General features: G+C 41.1%; 1 protein-coding gene across 1 annotated transcript; it reads left to right on the top strand.

Moving 5' to 3' along the window:
* The first annotated feature begins 830 nt into the window (after positions 1-830).
* UBXN4 (UBX domain protein 4) lies at positions 831-15,476 on the top strand. The gene is made up of 13 exons (XM_058840103.1): positions 831-987; positions 6,402-6,504; positions 7,360-7,388; positions 8,222-8,340; positions 8,932-9,097; positions 9,537-9,639; positions 11,184-11,238; positions 11,374-11,538; positions 12,320-12,447; positions 13,170-13,272; positions 13,610-13,741; positions 14,071-14,279; positions 14,845-15,476. Exons 1-13 carry the CDS (start codon positions 909-911, stop codon positions 14,981-14,983), a joined length of 1,530 nt encoding a protein of 509 aa, XP_058696086.1. The 5' UTR covers positions 831-908; the 3' UTR covers positions 14,984-15,476.
* The last annotated feature ends 519 nt before the right edge of the window (positions 15,477-15,995 follow it).

Genomic DNA, 15,995 nt, shown 5'->3' with positions numbered 1-15,995 from the left:
ACCCCCTGCCTCGTGGAGGATCACTGCACACCACACTCAATTTTTGCTGCTCTTCTTGACACTGGGCACCCACCACTGAAAGAAGCCTGGCACCATCCTCTTAGTACCTCCCTTTGAGATACTTATATTCTATCTATCTATTGTGCACTACAGAGTCACAGAGTCCACTGGTTTAGAAAAGACCTCTGAGATTGAGTTCAAACTGACCAAACACCACGTCAACCAGACCATGGCACGGAGTGCCACACGCAGTTTTTCTTTAAAGAGCAGAGGAATGGGGACCTCCACCACCTCCCAGGGCATGTTCCAATGTCTAGCTATCCCTTCTGTGAAGAGATTTTTCTTGATGTCCAAACTAAAGCTGCCCTGGCGCAGATTAAGACTGTGTCCTATCATTCTGTCGCTGGTTCCGTGGGAGAAAAGCTCGACTCACACCTGGCTCCACCCTCCTGTCACGAACTTACACAGAGCGCTAAGGTTCCCCTGAGCCTCCTTTTCGCCAGGCTGAGACACCCCCTCAGCCGCTCCTCACAAGACTTGTATAAACGAGATCCCCTCTCAGCCTTCTCTTTCCTAGGCTAAATCCGGGCAGCTCCCGCCGCCTGTCCTGACGCCCCGAGCCCGTTTCGCAGCGGGACAGCGCAGGGGGCGATGCAGAGCGGCGGAAGCACTCCCGACTCTCGCTAAAACGCCAAGATGGCGCCGTGCTGAGGGGGGGCGGCATCCGCCACCGCCCCCCGCGCGCGATCGGGAGGGGACGGGCGGGGCGCGTGCCGCACGCGGCCGCCAATCAGGGGGCGGTGGCGCCGGGCCGAGCGCGCAGGCGCGCGGGGGGCGGTTGGCGCGGCGGCGGCGGCGCAGGCGCGGTGCGGCTGTCGCTGAGGGCGGCGGGTGCCGGCGGTCCCACGATGTGGTTCGGCGGCTCCGTCCCCGCCGCCATCGCCGCCGCCAAGGAGCGCAGCTCCGTCTTCGTCGTGTTCGTGGCAGGTACGGTACGTCCCGGGGCCGCCCGCTGTCCTCCCGGCAGGGCCCAGCAGCGCCTTCCCAGCTGTGTCCCGCCCGCCGCCCCTCCCGCCGAGCGGGATTTGTGCTGTGTCAGCCTCAGCCCTCCGTGTCCGGCCCCCGCCCGCCCGCTTGTGAAGCGGAGTCGCCCGTCCGATGTATCGCCTTCCCCTCCGTTCTGCTCTTCTGCACTCGCCGGTGCAGCTCTCCGGGCTGTTTGTTGTGTTTTGTTTCCTTTCCTCGTACCGACAGTGCGTGTTTCATAACACTGTAATTAGAACCTGTAGGAATCACATCGTCTTGTGTACGCTGCCTTCCTCTATGAAAAAAAGATGGGAAAGAGGAGGCGGTCTTGAGCTGCGCCAGGGGAGGTTTAGGTTGGACATTGGAAGGAATTTCTTCCCAGAACGAGTGATTAGACATTGGAACAGGCTGCCCAGGGAGGTGGTGAGGTCCCTGGGGGTGTTTAAGGGAAGCCTGGACGTGGCACTCACTGCCATGGTCTGGTTGACAAGGTGGTGTTTGGTCATAGGTTGGACTCGATGGTCTCAGAGGTCTTTTCCAACACGATTGAAACTGTGATATTCTGTGATTAGACCATGCTCTTTAACTTATTTTTGAGCTTTTGCATATCTCTGTATGTGTTGTTTCTTAAGATTTTACTGTTGCCTTAAGTGTTCATGGCTTGAAATTTTTCAGGTGCCTCATGAAGCAACAACGATGTTAAAGGTGTGACTTGATGTTGTTCCCTTAAGAACTGTTGAACTGTAGGACTCACGTGGCTTCAAGAAGTTCACTCCCAGATGGGATGTGAACAGAAAGGTGTAGTTAAATTCCTTTTGTTGACACAACTCTCCATGTGCTTGGAGAACAACATTTTCTGCTGGATAGTAAACATACTAATAGAAATCAAGGTCTTGTAAGACCACAGATTGGGCTGTGTTGGTGTTAGAGTAAGGGATGGGATGGAGCAGCTCCTGAAGAACCACAGCCCTTGGGAAAGAGTCACATTGCAGAATTTGGGAAGGACCCCATGCTGGAAGAGTATGAGGAGTCCAACCCCTGAAGAGGAAGGAGCAGCAGAGACAGGGTGTGAGGATCTGACTGCAGGAAGGGTGGGGAGGAGATTTGTTTTTATTTCCCATGATCCTGCTCTGGTTTTTGATTAGTAATAAGTTAAATAAATTTTTCCCTAAGTCACATCTGTTTTGCCTGTGAAGATAACAGGTGAATGCTCTCCCCCTGCTCTTACCTCTTCCCATGAGCCTTCCTCATGAGCCATTCTCTCCCCTGCCTGGCTGAGGAGGACAGGGATAGAGGGACTCTGGTGGGTCTCTGAGTAGTTTCAACCTGATATATGAGGGGCAGAGAAGTGCATGTTGTAACTTATGTCTAGTATTTTTTATTAAACAAAGATTGTGCGCATAGTGGGGCCTATTAGATGCTGATGTTGACTGGGTAGATGTAGGAGTATGTAGATGTACAGGGGAGAAATAAATTTCTGGTTGCAGGGCTGTAACCTAGTTTTGTCATTGTGTGTGCTGTGAGGATTTGTTTTGTTTGTTCTTATGAGCCCTGGAAAAGGCAGAGCGTGACTTCAGCCAGGCACATCTCTGAAATGGAAGAGTTGGGAGAGTTCTGCTGACACCTGGTCCACCCTGGGCCCCGTGGGATCAGGGCAGCTGACCCATGGTAGAGCTGATCATTAAACTGTTCTGATACATGTGCTGGGAAAGGGAGTTGGGAAGCCCAAAAACTTTCTCACAGTGTGTGGAAGCAGCTGTGTTTGAAGGATGTAGAGTGCTGAAAGAATTGTCTGGTTTTGTGTTAGCAGAGATTGGGTTTGTTGTTTGGGTAGAAACACGTTTCAAACTTCACAGTGATGGTAACTTTGAGCCTCTACGCCCCACACTTCCCACTGGAGACAGGCATTTGAGAACACCTGGAGAATAGGCTTTCAGCAGTGTTTGATTCTGTACACTTCATCCAGTAATATCTATGGGAAAAAAATGAATAAAGGGAAAAAATAATGAGAGAAATTGAAAATGTTAGTTAACAATCATTTTGGGGTGGCCATTGTGGTGGGATAGCTGTTCTGATATGTCCATCTGTGTTTGGTTTCTGCCACCATCTGCCTGTCCCTCTCTTCTTCTCTGCACTTCATTTACATTTTCTCTAGAAAATGAAGAAGTGGATTATTCTTTCTGCTTCCAGTGTATTTTCTAGTCAAGCAAGGAATAATGTGTTTATTTATCTTAAAAATGAGGTGACATTTGTGATGGTAAGTGTACATTGTTCAAGCAAGTTTCTCCTAAAGTGTTTTTGCTTGCAGCCATAATCCCAACATTCTTGAGCTCAGTGTTTAAAACCTTCATGGCACATTCTGGTGACAGGATGGTGTAAGAGTATTAAAGATCCCATTGAACTCATGGGAAGTTGCAATAAAAGGAATTTCTCTGTTCTCCCAAGAGAGCATGAGGTGAAGCAGGTCTGCGTTAGGAAACTGGTTTGAAATATTAAGGTGAGATGTTAGAGGCCTCTGGACACACCAGGTAAGGGGCTTGTGTTGGGGGTCTGATGAGTTACTTTTGGCATCAAGTAATTGCCAGCAGCAGTTTCTCTCTGTTGTTGCACAGTGAGCCTGTTCCTTACGCTGAGACAGGTCTGGCAATGCAGGTGCCCCAGGGGATGGTGTGAGGTGGTGTCCAGGGAGGTGTAGGCTGGATATCAGGAAAAGGTTCTGTCCCCAGAGGGTGTTGGACAATGGAACAGTCCCTCAGGGAAGAGTTCAGGATGAATTTGGGAAATGGTTTCAGGTACATGGTAGGATTTTTGGGGTGTCCTGTGCAGGGCCAGGAGTTGTACTCGATGATCCTTGTGGGTCCCTTCCAACCCAGGATATATTATGATTCTATCAACATCCCCGGTATCTTGTTGGTAGCTGTTCTGTAGATGATTTTATAGCCTACAGAGGTAGAAAAGCCTTTGATTCTTTGAGTCTAAAGTCAGTAGTTCATTTGATACAAAACCTAATCTGTTCTGACTGAGGTGTTTAAAATTACTCTTTCCAAAGGTTAGACATGTTCTGATCATGAAAATACCAGGCCACTCATAAAAAGTGCTTTTCAGAGTGAAAAAATGAAGGGGTATGAGTGTGACAATAAAAAGCTTTCAATTAAAATGTTTGTTTCTTTTTAAGAATGTTTGTAGAAACCCTCCTCCCTTTGTTCATAACCGTATTACTTTAATACTTTTTTTTACAAAACGGTAATTTGTACACATAAGCTGTTTGTTAGTTATTTGCAGCCAAGATGTATCAAGTCACTTTCCAAGTTAAATAAGTGAAATGATGTGGAGGAGGAGGAGGAGGTGAATGGTTTAATGTCCTGGCTTCCTGGCATTTCCAGAATGGCAATCCTCTTTTACTGAGTAGTTATGAAATGTTGGATATGGGAAAGTCAGGCTTATCTCTCTCCTGAAAGGAAAACACTTCCCTGATGACTGTGTGCTGAGGGGAATTAAAGTCTTCTGACAACCTGTGATGGTTTTGAGTAAGTTCCTCATACAGGAAGTAAATTATTGCACAAAAAGAGTCTTGTCCAGTATGTGAATCACTTGAGAAATGATCTATGTTTTCCCTCTGTAGATTTACCTGATCAGATTTAAGAGATGAGGAAGTGTGACTGTGAATTGTTTACAGATCATTCCACTAAGTGAAATAAAGTGATGTTTGTTTGAGAAACAAGAAACATGAGAGTTTTGGGATCTAGAATTTTGAGGCTGTTGTTCTGGCTCAGTGTTAAGCCAGAATTATGAATTATCCCAAGTTCTGTTGCGCTTGACCTCTTGACTTTTCTGATGTTTTTCCTGTGATCTGGCAGTTTTGATTTTAGGATACAATTGCTACTACAAAACTGTAATAAATGAACCCTAACCCCTGAATGAGAAAGGGTTATCAGACAAAAAGATGTATGAGAACAAGCAGCTGTTCAGTGGGCAGTTACAATATTAATCAGTGCATCATGGCACAGAGCTTTATAAAACTTGAGCTATCAGCATTTTCATTCAGTCATTCTCAGACTCTACTGTGAGCAGCCTCTGCCCTGTTCGTGTCTTTCAGCATTCTTTTTTCTCCAGCAGTTGGTTGTGTGGAAAAGTTAGTGTTAGGCAAGTATTTAGATATTTTTAGTAGCCTAATCGGATAAGCACATGTCCTTTTGCAACAGTGTGTGGTGAAGCAGCTGCCTGCCTGTGAGCATTTGGAAACAGGAGAGGAGGCTGAGCCGCTCTGGGCACAACAGCTGCATTGGCCACACTTGGAAGCACTGCACTTAAAGCAAGAGGAAAGGTTCCCACGTAAAATAGCCTAAATATTTGCTTGCTTATGCAGAAGAATAATAATAGAGGTAGATACTTTCTATCTTGCTCCAGTAATGCCAGGGGAAATTGAGACACGTGGTTGAAAACCACTTTTCCAAAATTGTATTTTTGATACGTGCCCCTGTGAGAGGCCTTGTGACCAGATAGCAGCACTTCACTGGAAGATTCCACATGTAGCTCCTGATCTTTAACAAGTCAAAAATATTGCATGGAATGGCAACTGGGATGAAACAAACAAGTGGTTTGTTGTTGTCACTGAATAATGGACTACTATACTTCCATACTTGTGACTCAGATTCTTCATCAAGACTGCAGTCCATTCCAAGCTGCTAGGAAGTAATACAGATTGAAGATAAAGAAGTGGTTGCAGGCCAGTGTACTTGTTGAAAGATGGTTAATATTAATCAGAATCTATTAACCCACACCCTCACTAAAATGGTGTTTTGGGAGATAAATGTACGATGTAAGATTGATATGTTTCATCTGATCAAAATAACACCTCTGAATCTGTGGACCCTGAACAGCTTTTCAGTTTCTCTTATCCAAGTAGTTCCTCTGCATTTATTATTCTTGTTCTTCTCTGCTCCTCACACCTTTTCCTCTCCTCCTACTGTTACTGTTCATGTCAGGAATACAAGACTAAGTTATAAATAATCTGCAAATAAATGTTTCTTGGTTTGGGGATTTTTTTTAACACTTTCAAACTGTGAAACCTTACCTGTTGAATTACGTACTTACACGGAGTGGAGAACACAGCTTTACCTACTAGCAGCTGATGTACTAATATGTAATTAAATTTATAATGAGGGGCAATCAGAACATAGTTTTGACATGTTACCAAAGTGAACCAGCTGGAGTGAATTGTGTCCAGATTATTAAAAAAATAATTATAAACTGACTTGAAAATAATCCCCAAAGTGTTTTACAAAGGTGATTCCAAAGGATTGAAGCAAAGCTGAAATCAGTCAGAAACAGCAATCTGTGGTGGATTTAACTCATGTGTGTGCTGTGTCTTGCAGGTGAAGATGAACAATCTACAGAGATGGCTGCAAGGTGGGAAGATGAGAAGGTGACTGAAGCAGCATCAGATGGTTTTGTTGCTATTAAAATTGACACCAAAAGGTTTGAGCCTATTCTAATTCTGTCTCTTAAACAATCTTTCATTGATGATGATGATGAGTGAGAGGCTTTTGAAGTCCTCACCCTGATTAGGAGATAGTGTAAATACTTGGTTCCAGAGCAGAAGTGAATTCAGTACTCCTGAAGTCCCTAGAGCCTGAGAAAATGTCAAATTTTATTGTTGTGTTCTGCACATACTCGTGTATTTCAGACTGTATTCCAGTACGAGCAATAGAATGCTTGAAGCTGCCCTTTCTCAACTGGAAGAGACACAAAAATGCTATTAAAAATGCTGTAATAAAAATGCAAGTGCTAGAGGCAGTTCTTGGTTTGCCAAGTTACATAATGAATTAAAAACCTTTCATGAATTCAGAAAGATAAAAATCTGTAAAGCCCCAGAGAAAATGTGTTTGCCTCCATTGTAACACATAGAATGGAGACACACTTAAGTTCCTGGGTAAATTACTCAGCTATTTTTGTTATGTTTGTGTTCCAGTCCATGTGCACAAAGTGCAATGACATTTCCCCAAATGGTATTATTTTGAAATGCTCTATAGACATTTTATTAGATTTACTACATTATTTGTGCTCAATAGACTAAATTTCTTTTTCCTGAATTGCCTCTTAGCACTGCTTTCCTTTCCTAACTCTTATGTAGTCAACTGCGATAACCAAGGATTGTCACCATGTCAACACTTTTGCAGAATGTTAATGATAAGATGCAATGCAAATTTGCTTTTAGTGTTCTCTCAAGTATTTAAATAGTTTTGTAGGACAGTTATTTTTATGATGAAAGACTTAATCTGAAGTTGTTGCAAAATGATTGCTACTCCTAAATGAATATTTTCTTTTTAACAGTGAAGCATGCCTGCAGTTTTCTCAAATTTGTATCCTTTGAGATCCGTTTAGATGCTACATTATGATTACAGATAATTGCTCTATACAAGTTAATACCCTTCTTAAGACAAATACTTACAAGCAATGCTATTGAAAATACTTATTTTGGCACAAAACTATGCAATAAACTGTGTAGTTAATAGATACCATCTGTGTATTCAACTAGCTGTCAGTTATTAGAGAAAGTGAGCAAATTGGGTTTTTTTATGTTAATTCTATGTAATTCTCTAAATAGAAAATTATCTAAAGCTTTATATAATCTAAATAACCTGTTGGTCCTACTAATCAGCATTAGAAAACAAACAAGAAATGCTTTAAATTTTGATCTGGGGCTCAGAGGTGCAGAGGAGGAGGAACAAGCTTCCAACCCAAGGATCTGGGTTCTGTCACATACACAGGTGTGAAGTCAGGTTAACCCCTGCCTGCCTTAAGGAGGTCACTGCTTATGGTCCATTAATTCTTTTTGATGCTGGGAATTCTGTACCTTAACTTGGATTTCCTTCATGCTCTGGAGATTTCTACTTAAAATGTCTGACACTAAAACAAAATCATTCTCAAATCAAAGCATAATCAGTTGCCTGGAAAGTCGGAGAAAAATACTTTGGCCTAAAGCAGTCCAAAGAAAAGAAGAAATGCTTACCAGTTGCATGTAATGTTTGCCAGCATATTTTTTTTGCTTCCTCTCTTGGCCCTGGCTACAGGTGACCAGTGGGAGATAAGGGCATTGGGCTAGAAGCTCCTGTAGGAAGGAGGTCTGCTTTGCCCTGTAAAGTTACTCTGTATCAGCTTCTGGCATTCACCACCCTTAACTGTCACTGTGCAGATCCTGTAGTGTGCGTCCCATCCAGCTTTTTTATAGGAGACAATGGAATCCCTTTGGAAGTTATTGCTGGCAGCGTTTCTGTGGAAGAGCTTGTCACCAGAATCCATAAAGTCAAACAGGTAATGCTGACAGGCTGGATCTTCCAGATGGAGCTGGTAATGCTCTGGACAGTGATGGCCCTGGCCCTCAGCTTGTGCCTTTGGGAAGTTACTGGTGAAACTAGAACCAGTGAGTTACTGGTTCTGTCCTTCCAACAATAAAATCAGCAACCTTGAATTCAGTACACAGGTTGGAAGCACTGTGCACAAGTGCTGCATTAATTCTTGTTTGATTTAGATCACCTCTGTAAACCCACAGTACTGAAGAAATGTGTCAAGAACTCTAAACTGGAATGACAAAATGTGACAACTCACCTTTAAGGGGATTACTCTTCAGCTCATAACATGGTTTTGTAATATTGTTCTGTAATGTGGATTTATGAAGTTATAGACAAGTGTAGGTTGCTTTATCACTTTGATTTCAAGTACAAGACTAATATTAGTAAAAAATATGAAATGCAGGATTGTACCATACTCAACAATATGTGTTAATTCTAGTTTTATATTTTCAATAGGACTGATTCTTCAATAATAATTCAGTCTTGACCTTTTAACCTGTGAAAAATATTTGAACTTTCATAGGCTCCATTCTCTCTTTTCCCAATTTCTTAGATGCACACAGGGAAAGGGCGGCCTTTGGAAAATGGCAGTCAGGCATCTGCTCCCTGTCCCTCCTCTCAGTCTGATGGTGCTCCAGAAAGTGCAGAATCCAGAGCAGGGGTTTGTGACTCTCCTAAGGCTGTTATGCCTGAGACAATAGCATCTTCTGCTGGTAATGGTTAGTGTTCTGACAAAAATGCCACCTCATTTGCTTTGGAAATCGTTTTTCTTAAGTTGTTACATGATAGTACATAAAAGGCAATAGATTGAGCAGACTCACTGAGGAAAAGCTTGGCATATTCCAGAATGCTTTGCACAAGTCTAGAGGGAAGGATAACTTGTCATTCTGCAGTTTTAATAAGTGAGGAATCTAGGGTTTATAACTCAATAAAATTGTGTATGCTCTCTTGAAAAATTATTAAATTGAAGAGTTTTTTTGCTTAGTAACCTGAAACCAAATTGTTGAGGGGGGGAGTCTTAAGTAGCAGAACCTCATATCTCCTTGAGGTATCCCAGTTGCTGCAAATTGTGGCTAGCAATGAGCCTAATAATTTTTATGATAAGAAATACATCTTTCCTACTTTCTTATGCATTATTTTCTTGTAAATCCTTTGAAGATGAAGCAAATTCACGTCAAGCAAGCCAGGAAGCAACTAATTCTACAGATGAGCAAGCAAATGAAGCTCAGCCTGTGAATGATCTTACACGCAAAGTAGAAAGGCAAGTCTTCTTTTGCAGGCTTTTTAATGAGTTGTATTTGCTTCTTAGGAGGGAGTTCTGTTGTGTTTTGGGTTGGTTTGGGGTTTTTTTAACAAATACATTTAATTACAGGATTTTGGTCCTTAATCTGTTGTCATCTGGCAAATATTTACGTGGTCTTGTTTTGTATTACGTGTCTCTGACAATATTAGGGCTGATACCAAACCAGGTTTTTAATTAATATCATTTCTCACATACTTTGAAAGAAAGAGGTAATCTGGAAAACTCTTAAGTGTTCTTTGATATAACTTCAATAGAGATGATATGTTTGCTGCAAGTTCTTGAATGAATTGAAACATTGAACTCAAAGTACTGGAAACTGGTGTAATAAAATGCCAAGCTAGGTTTTGTATAGAGATGTCATCTTATTTCTTGTTAATTCCATGTCTTCTTGTAGTGTAGGGATATTGAAAAAGTCAGTGGAATCCTGTTCTGAGACTCATGCTTTGATCAGTGAACAGTAATGAATTCAGTTTTTTGAAGTATGGTGATCAGAAACACCTGGCTCAAAATATGATTAATTCATTATTCATTGTTTTTAAAAAAGGGATATTATTTCTAAACTTGTTTTTAATAAGATTGATCCTATTTGAAATATCCTGTCTAAAACCATAACACAAGTTTAGCAAATAGGAATATTTATAATGCTAAAATATATCTTAAATATTTTCATGCATATTTCAGTGTTTTTCCAAAGTTATTGGACAAGAGGTATATATTTTACTTACCACTGATCAGACAATGCAGTCAATATTTTAATACAATTATCAATGTTCCTTTTTAAAAAATGCATTAATCTTACATACAAATCTGGCATAATTTATGTACAGCATTTTTTTTTGCAAGGGGGAAGATGAGGCCAAGCTCAGTGGTAATTATGAAAACAGCTACCTTACAAACATTTTTCTGATTATATGACTTTTCACATTGGGTCACGCCTGCCGTTTCCCCAGACTTCAGATATGTTGGGATTTTATTGTCAATCTGTATTGAGAAATTTACTTTGTTCTTTTAAGTCAATCTTTATTCTGAAGCATTTTTCTGGATAGCTAAGACAGATGCATGTGCATCTATGTCAGGGCTAAATATTACTTGTGTTCCCTTTTAGGAGGTGATGTGCAGAAGAAACCAGATGGCTTAAATATCTAAAACGAGATTGAGATTTAGTGTTTCTGTTGCCGCAGATCATAAATAGTATTTGCTTATTGTATGTCTTCATAAGTTAGTTTAACAGTAGGAATATATAGGATTCTTCATTTAATGAGTGGAAAAAGGACAAAAAGGAATATGTTAGAACAACTCTAAAAGTGCAAAAGGAGGTGGTGAAATCACCACCACCCTTTGCATGGATGGTGCACCCGCATGGGAATGAATCACTGCTGGTACACAAAGTATTAGCACTGTGCTACAGCTCATTTTCATGTGTTCTCCTGGGTTTGCAAATGCTTCATTAACATTTGAAAATACTGCAATGATAAGACTTTTCACTTTGTTCTTAAATTTAGGTTAACAAAAAGGCTTGAAGAAAGAAGAGAGGAGAGAAGGAAAGAAGAAGAACAGGTAACACAAAAATGTAAAACCCCTTGCAGTTGTTTTTTTCATATACCCTTATTTGAAAAAAAAATGTTTAGTTCCTTCTTAAACAAACATACTTCAGTCTTTTCTCTTGTCCAATTTTTATATCTATCTATTTAGAAAGAAATTAAGAAAGAAATTGAAAGAAGGAAAACTGGTAAAGAAATGTTGGAGTACAAAAGACGGCAGGAAGAAGAATTGACCAAACGTATGTTAGAAGAAAGGAACAGAGAAAAGGCAGAAGAGAAGGCTGCTAGAGAGCGCATAAGGCAACAGATTGCAATGGTAAATTTTGCATTTTGGAAGAAAGCTTGCTGCTTCTCTCTCTCTCAGTGTACTAAAATGATAAATTTTCTCATTTGATGAAGCTTTGAAAGATTGTTCATTTTTCCATTGGGAATCCTGTGGCCTTGTATAGTAATGATTTTTGTGTTTGGGGAGTATATAGCATTTCCTATGTATAAAACGAAACTTCTGCTTTCATCTTTACAATTCTTTTCTATCTGAACAAATATTTCTGTCATTGCTTGAGCCTAGTGGAGAATTATCATGTAAACATAAAAATAATTGCAGTTTAAGCATGGTGCTAAAAGAGAAGCACAGTGAGTATTTAATTGTAGAACATACACAAGAACACTGCTCTCAAAATGACAAGGAGGATTATTTTCCAAGTTAGTATATATGTGTGTGCATATACGGATGTAAATAGGTGGTAACAACTGGAATTCTTCCTCGTTATTAGGTTTTGGTATAGAGCACTTAGAATTGCAGTCCTGTAATTTGTCTTCAGTTTTTTGCCTTTATCTTCCCTGGAGTGTTGAGCTCACATGGGAGGATCATCTATTAACAACTGGCTGTGGGAAGTGACTCAGTGATCTTGGCTAATGACACAAGTTTGTGCAGTTTGGCAGCGATTAATTCTTCGCAGTTCCACTGTCTTTTCACCATATGGTCTGTTTGTATCTGTGCAGTTGGTTCATGAGTATAGATCATAGCTGTCTGTTTTAAGGAATGTTAAGTAACAAGTTATGTTAACAATTAAGGTTTCCCTTTGATCCTTCCACAGGATCGTGCTGAGAGGGCAGCTCGCTTTGCAAAATCGAAGGAAGAAGCAGAAGCTGCAAAAGCTGCAGCTCTTCAGGCTAAACAGGCTGAAATAGAGGCCAGAAAAGAGGCAGCTCAAAGGGAGCGAAGGTGAGTTGTAGTAGACACAAGTGTGTATCTTGGGGTGGAGAGGTAAAGAAACCTTTTTAAGAGAGTTAATGTATATCCTAATCTCTTGGCAACATATTGCTGTGTTGAGCTGTTTAAATAGTAACATTAAAGGTAGCTATTTACATGAACATTATGTTCTTTGATAGCTTTCATACTTTTGGCATTTGTGATCATGAAACACTAACCACCTTTTCTCAAATGTTATTTTAGTTAGATAAGAGCTTTTAGTGTGTGAGCTTTGATTTAAATACCAGTATAATGGAGCTTGGTGGGGTCCTAGGTAAGGTGAGACTGCAAAAGATATTCTGGACAGAATGACTTGATGTCAGCATGCTGGGCAGCTCACTGCAGATCCAGGTGCTGTGGGTCCAGGGGCTGTGTGTGTGGATGGCTTGGATTCAGCAAGGCTGGGTTGGGGCCATCAGCTGCCCGTGTCACAGCTGTCTCCTACTTTGCCCAGCACTGCTGGTTTAAGAATTATCTGAACCTATGGGGACCTTATATGGAGTTACGGAAGAGATGCATTGTGACAGATCAGCAGGTGGTTTTCCACTGTGAATTCAATCTTACAACCCATCTGCACTGCCCTGGGCAGGATGACTGTCCCTCTGTCCCACATTTCAGTACTACCAAGCCTAAGACCCAGGAGCCTTTGTCTGTAAGTGTTCATGTCCTGACTGACCCCAGTACGTGTCCCACAGTGCAATAGCCAGGATTCAGTTCCGCCTCCCCGATGGATCTTCCTTCACTAACCAGTTCCCATCTGAAGCACGGCTAGAAGAAGCCAGGCAGTTTGCTGCACAGGTAAATGGGCATTTTGTTTCTCAGCTATGTGCTGATTATGATTTGGTGAGCATCAAGTAGTTGTTGATGGTGGTGGAGTTGTCATCAACTCCTTTCCTTGTTGGGTATTTGAAGAAAGTTTTGTAGCAGCTTTCTTCAGTGCCACCCGCTGCCTTTGGATTGCTGCAGTTTATCATTAGTAACAGATAGAGAAAAATGAAAGATATTTCATATCCTGCTATGAGGATGATTGATAGTTTGATACAGAACTCTTGTTAAGGTATACTCAGCTAGCAAACATGCAGTTGTTTGAAAATGAACAGTTATAAATAAAATGTTTGTATTATGTGCTTCACAGACGGTTGGTAACACTTATGGCAATTTTTCACTGGCGACAATGTTTCCCAGGAGGGAGTTTACCAAAGAAGATTATGGAAAGAAGTTAGTAGAACTCGAGCTAGCACCCAGTGCTTCAGTAGTGTTGCTGCCGGTAGGTGTTGGATTTTGGTGTGTTTGATTTTTCAAACAGCAATACAGTAGCTGGATATTTGCTGTTAGTCAGCCATGATAGTATTTGGCTTGAATTTGGAGATTTTCTTTGTCTAAACAGCTTGCAAAATTATTCTAGTTTTTGTCAGAACTGGTTTAGAGAAGTTTTTCTGAAGCAGATTAAATGGTGGCATAGATACTAGCCTAATGTGTAACCAGAGTTGTTCCTTTGTGTCTACTGAGCTGTTGTATGTAATATTGTGTGAAATACTCTGTCCACAAGAGCAGGACTTTAACACCTGACAAGTTTGTTTGATGTGTTCATGACAGGCAGGAAGACCTGCAACTTCTGTTGTTCAGGCTTCAGGCAGTGACCTGTGGAAGTTCTTGGGCACAATCCTTTATCCCCTTTTAGCGGTTTGGAGATTCATTAGCAACTTTCTGTTTACGAGCCCACCTCCCTCTCAGCCCTCTGTGAGATCAGCCCATCAGCAAGACCACTCAGCTCCCTCAGCGTCGGGCAGCATCGAGCAAAGCAGGTAAGGCAAAGTGTTTAAGGCAGCTGTTTTCTCAAGCTTCTTGCTGCGGTTGCTTTAATCTTGTAGTGGGGAACTGAACTTCCAATTACACAGTAGGAAAAGCATTGTCTTGCAGTCATTTATGAATAGGGAATTCAGCTGTAACTACAAAGGTGAGCTTCACTTCAGCTGATACTGTTTGGAAGATAAAAATGTTAAAAATGAGATATCAAACTGTTATGGGATGGTTGTTCATGTAACAGAAGCAGATGGAGTCTGGTTTTGACAGGTTTTGTATTGCCTAGAGAATGAGATCTCCCATGTACCAGGAGAGCTGCTCAGCTGTTTCTGGTGAAGAATCCACATCTTGCTTCAATGACAGGGAAAATGAGAGTCTGCCACTCTCTCTGACTGCTAAGTGACACATTTTCACCTGGGTATTGCTTCCCAAGGAAACAAAGGGCTGAAGAAAACTATTATTGAGGATAAGAGAAGGATGGATGATTTGTGTTTATTGCATTTGCTGCTTCTCTTGTGTAATTATTACTGAGGAAACTGTCAAACCTCACTGTTCTTTGCGCCCTAGGCAAGCAGTCAGGAAACGAGTAGTGGAAAAGAGGGGGGAAGACTTCAAAAAAGAAGGCAAAATATATAGACTGAGGACTCAAGATGATGGAGAAGATGAAAACAATACTTGGAATGGAAATTCTACACAACAAATGTAGTTTTGAGTAACTGCAGTTACTATCAGGCTGCTTTTCTTTTTTTTTCTTTTTTTTTTTTTCTTCTCTTATTTGATCTAAGTCAACTAAAGCTTCTGGACAAGTGGGGCTTATTTTACACTGACTGAATTACTTAATTCTTATTCCTGTGGTGGATTATGGAATAAAGTCACCTATGTCAGAAAAATCAAGTGGGTGTAAGTGGAAATAGTAAAAAGACTGAAAATCTCCATCAGCTTTCATAAATATTGCCCTATGCCATAGAAAGGCACTTTTTAATCTATAAATATTCTGCTACATAAATTTAAGGGCCAGCTATATTAATATAAAGGTCATGGTAGACAATGACTGATTAAAATGAGGGTTTCAGAAGCACTATAAGTAGCAAATCAGGTAACTAATTTATGTTTAACTTTTTTCTTGCTTCTGCAACTGCAAGCAAAACCTTGTAGTTTTTAATTCCCTAAGCACTCAATAAACTATTTTCCAGAAAACATGACTGTCTTGTGAAGTTCCTCTGATGTACCACAAGGAAGCAAGCAGGGTCATGCACTGAAATTTAAAATATAGCAGACAAACATTTTGTTCCAGTTTAAATGACCTCACTGTACATGAAATAAAGGGAAAAGGGGGGGGGGGTGTGAAAATCCAATCTGTACAATAGCTGCAGTATAACAGTTTTCACCAGGAGAGACACTATTTTGTCTTAAAATTCTAAGGAGCTGGAGAACTCCCAGGGGTCCTTTCAGAACTGTTGATGATGAAGCAAGGACAGATGCCAGGTGATGTTCAGAATCCTTATATGCAGACAGGAACAAGCAATTTTACTTTGGTCTTTAAGAAATCAAATCAGTAATGCCCATGAACAAAAGAGACAGTTAACATAGAAAAATAACTTTCCTCTCCCTTTTTAAATTGGAAAGCAAACAACAAAATGCTGGGGAGCCATCTCTGAGGCAAGACAAAGCTGCAATACTGCAAGCACTAGTTTCTCTTCCTGGTGCTATAGACTGGT

This window comes from Poecile atricapillus, chromosome 5, assembly GCF_030490865.1.
Source record: "Poecile atricapillus isolate bPoeAtr1 chromosome 5, bPoeAtr1.hap1, whole genome shotgun sequence".
Taxonomy (NCBI): Eukaryota; Metazoa; Chordata; class Aves; order Passeriformes; family Paridae; genus Poecile; species Poecile atricapillus.
The sequence above is the reverse complement of the archived record's forward strand: the minus strand, read 5'-3'. Positions and strand labels throughout refer to the sequence as shown.

What these genes read in the sequence shown, in the direction of transcription:
- UBXN4 (XM_058840103.1), top strand. Translation starts at nt 909, where the DNA reads ATGTGGTTCGGCGGCTCCGTCCCCGCCGCCATCGCCGCCGCCAAGGAG. An exon ending in CTTCGTCGTGTTCGTGGCAG is followed by an intron (nt 988 to 6,401) that starts GTACGGTACGTC and finishes TGTGTCTTGCAG; the next exon opens with GTGAAGATGAACAATCTACA. An exon ending in CTTACACGCAAAGTAGAAAG is followed by an intron (nt 9,640 to 11,183) that starts GCAAGTCTTCTT and finishes TCTTAAATTTAG; the next exon opens with GTTAACAAAAAGGCTTGAAG.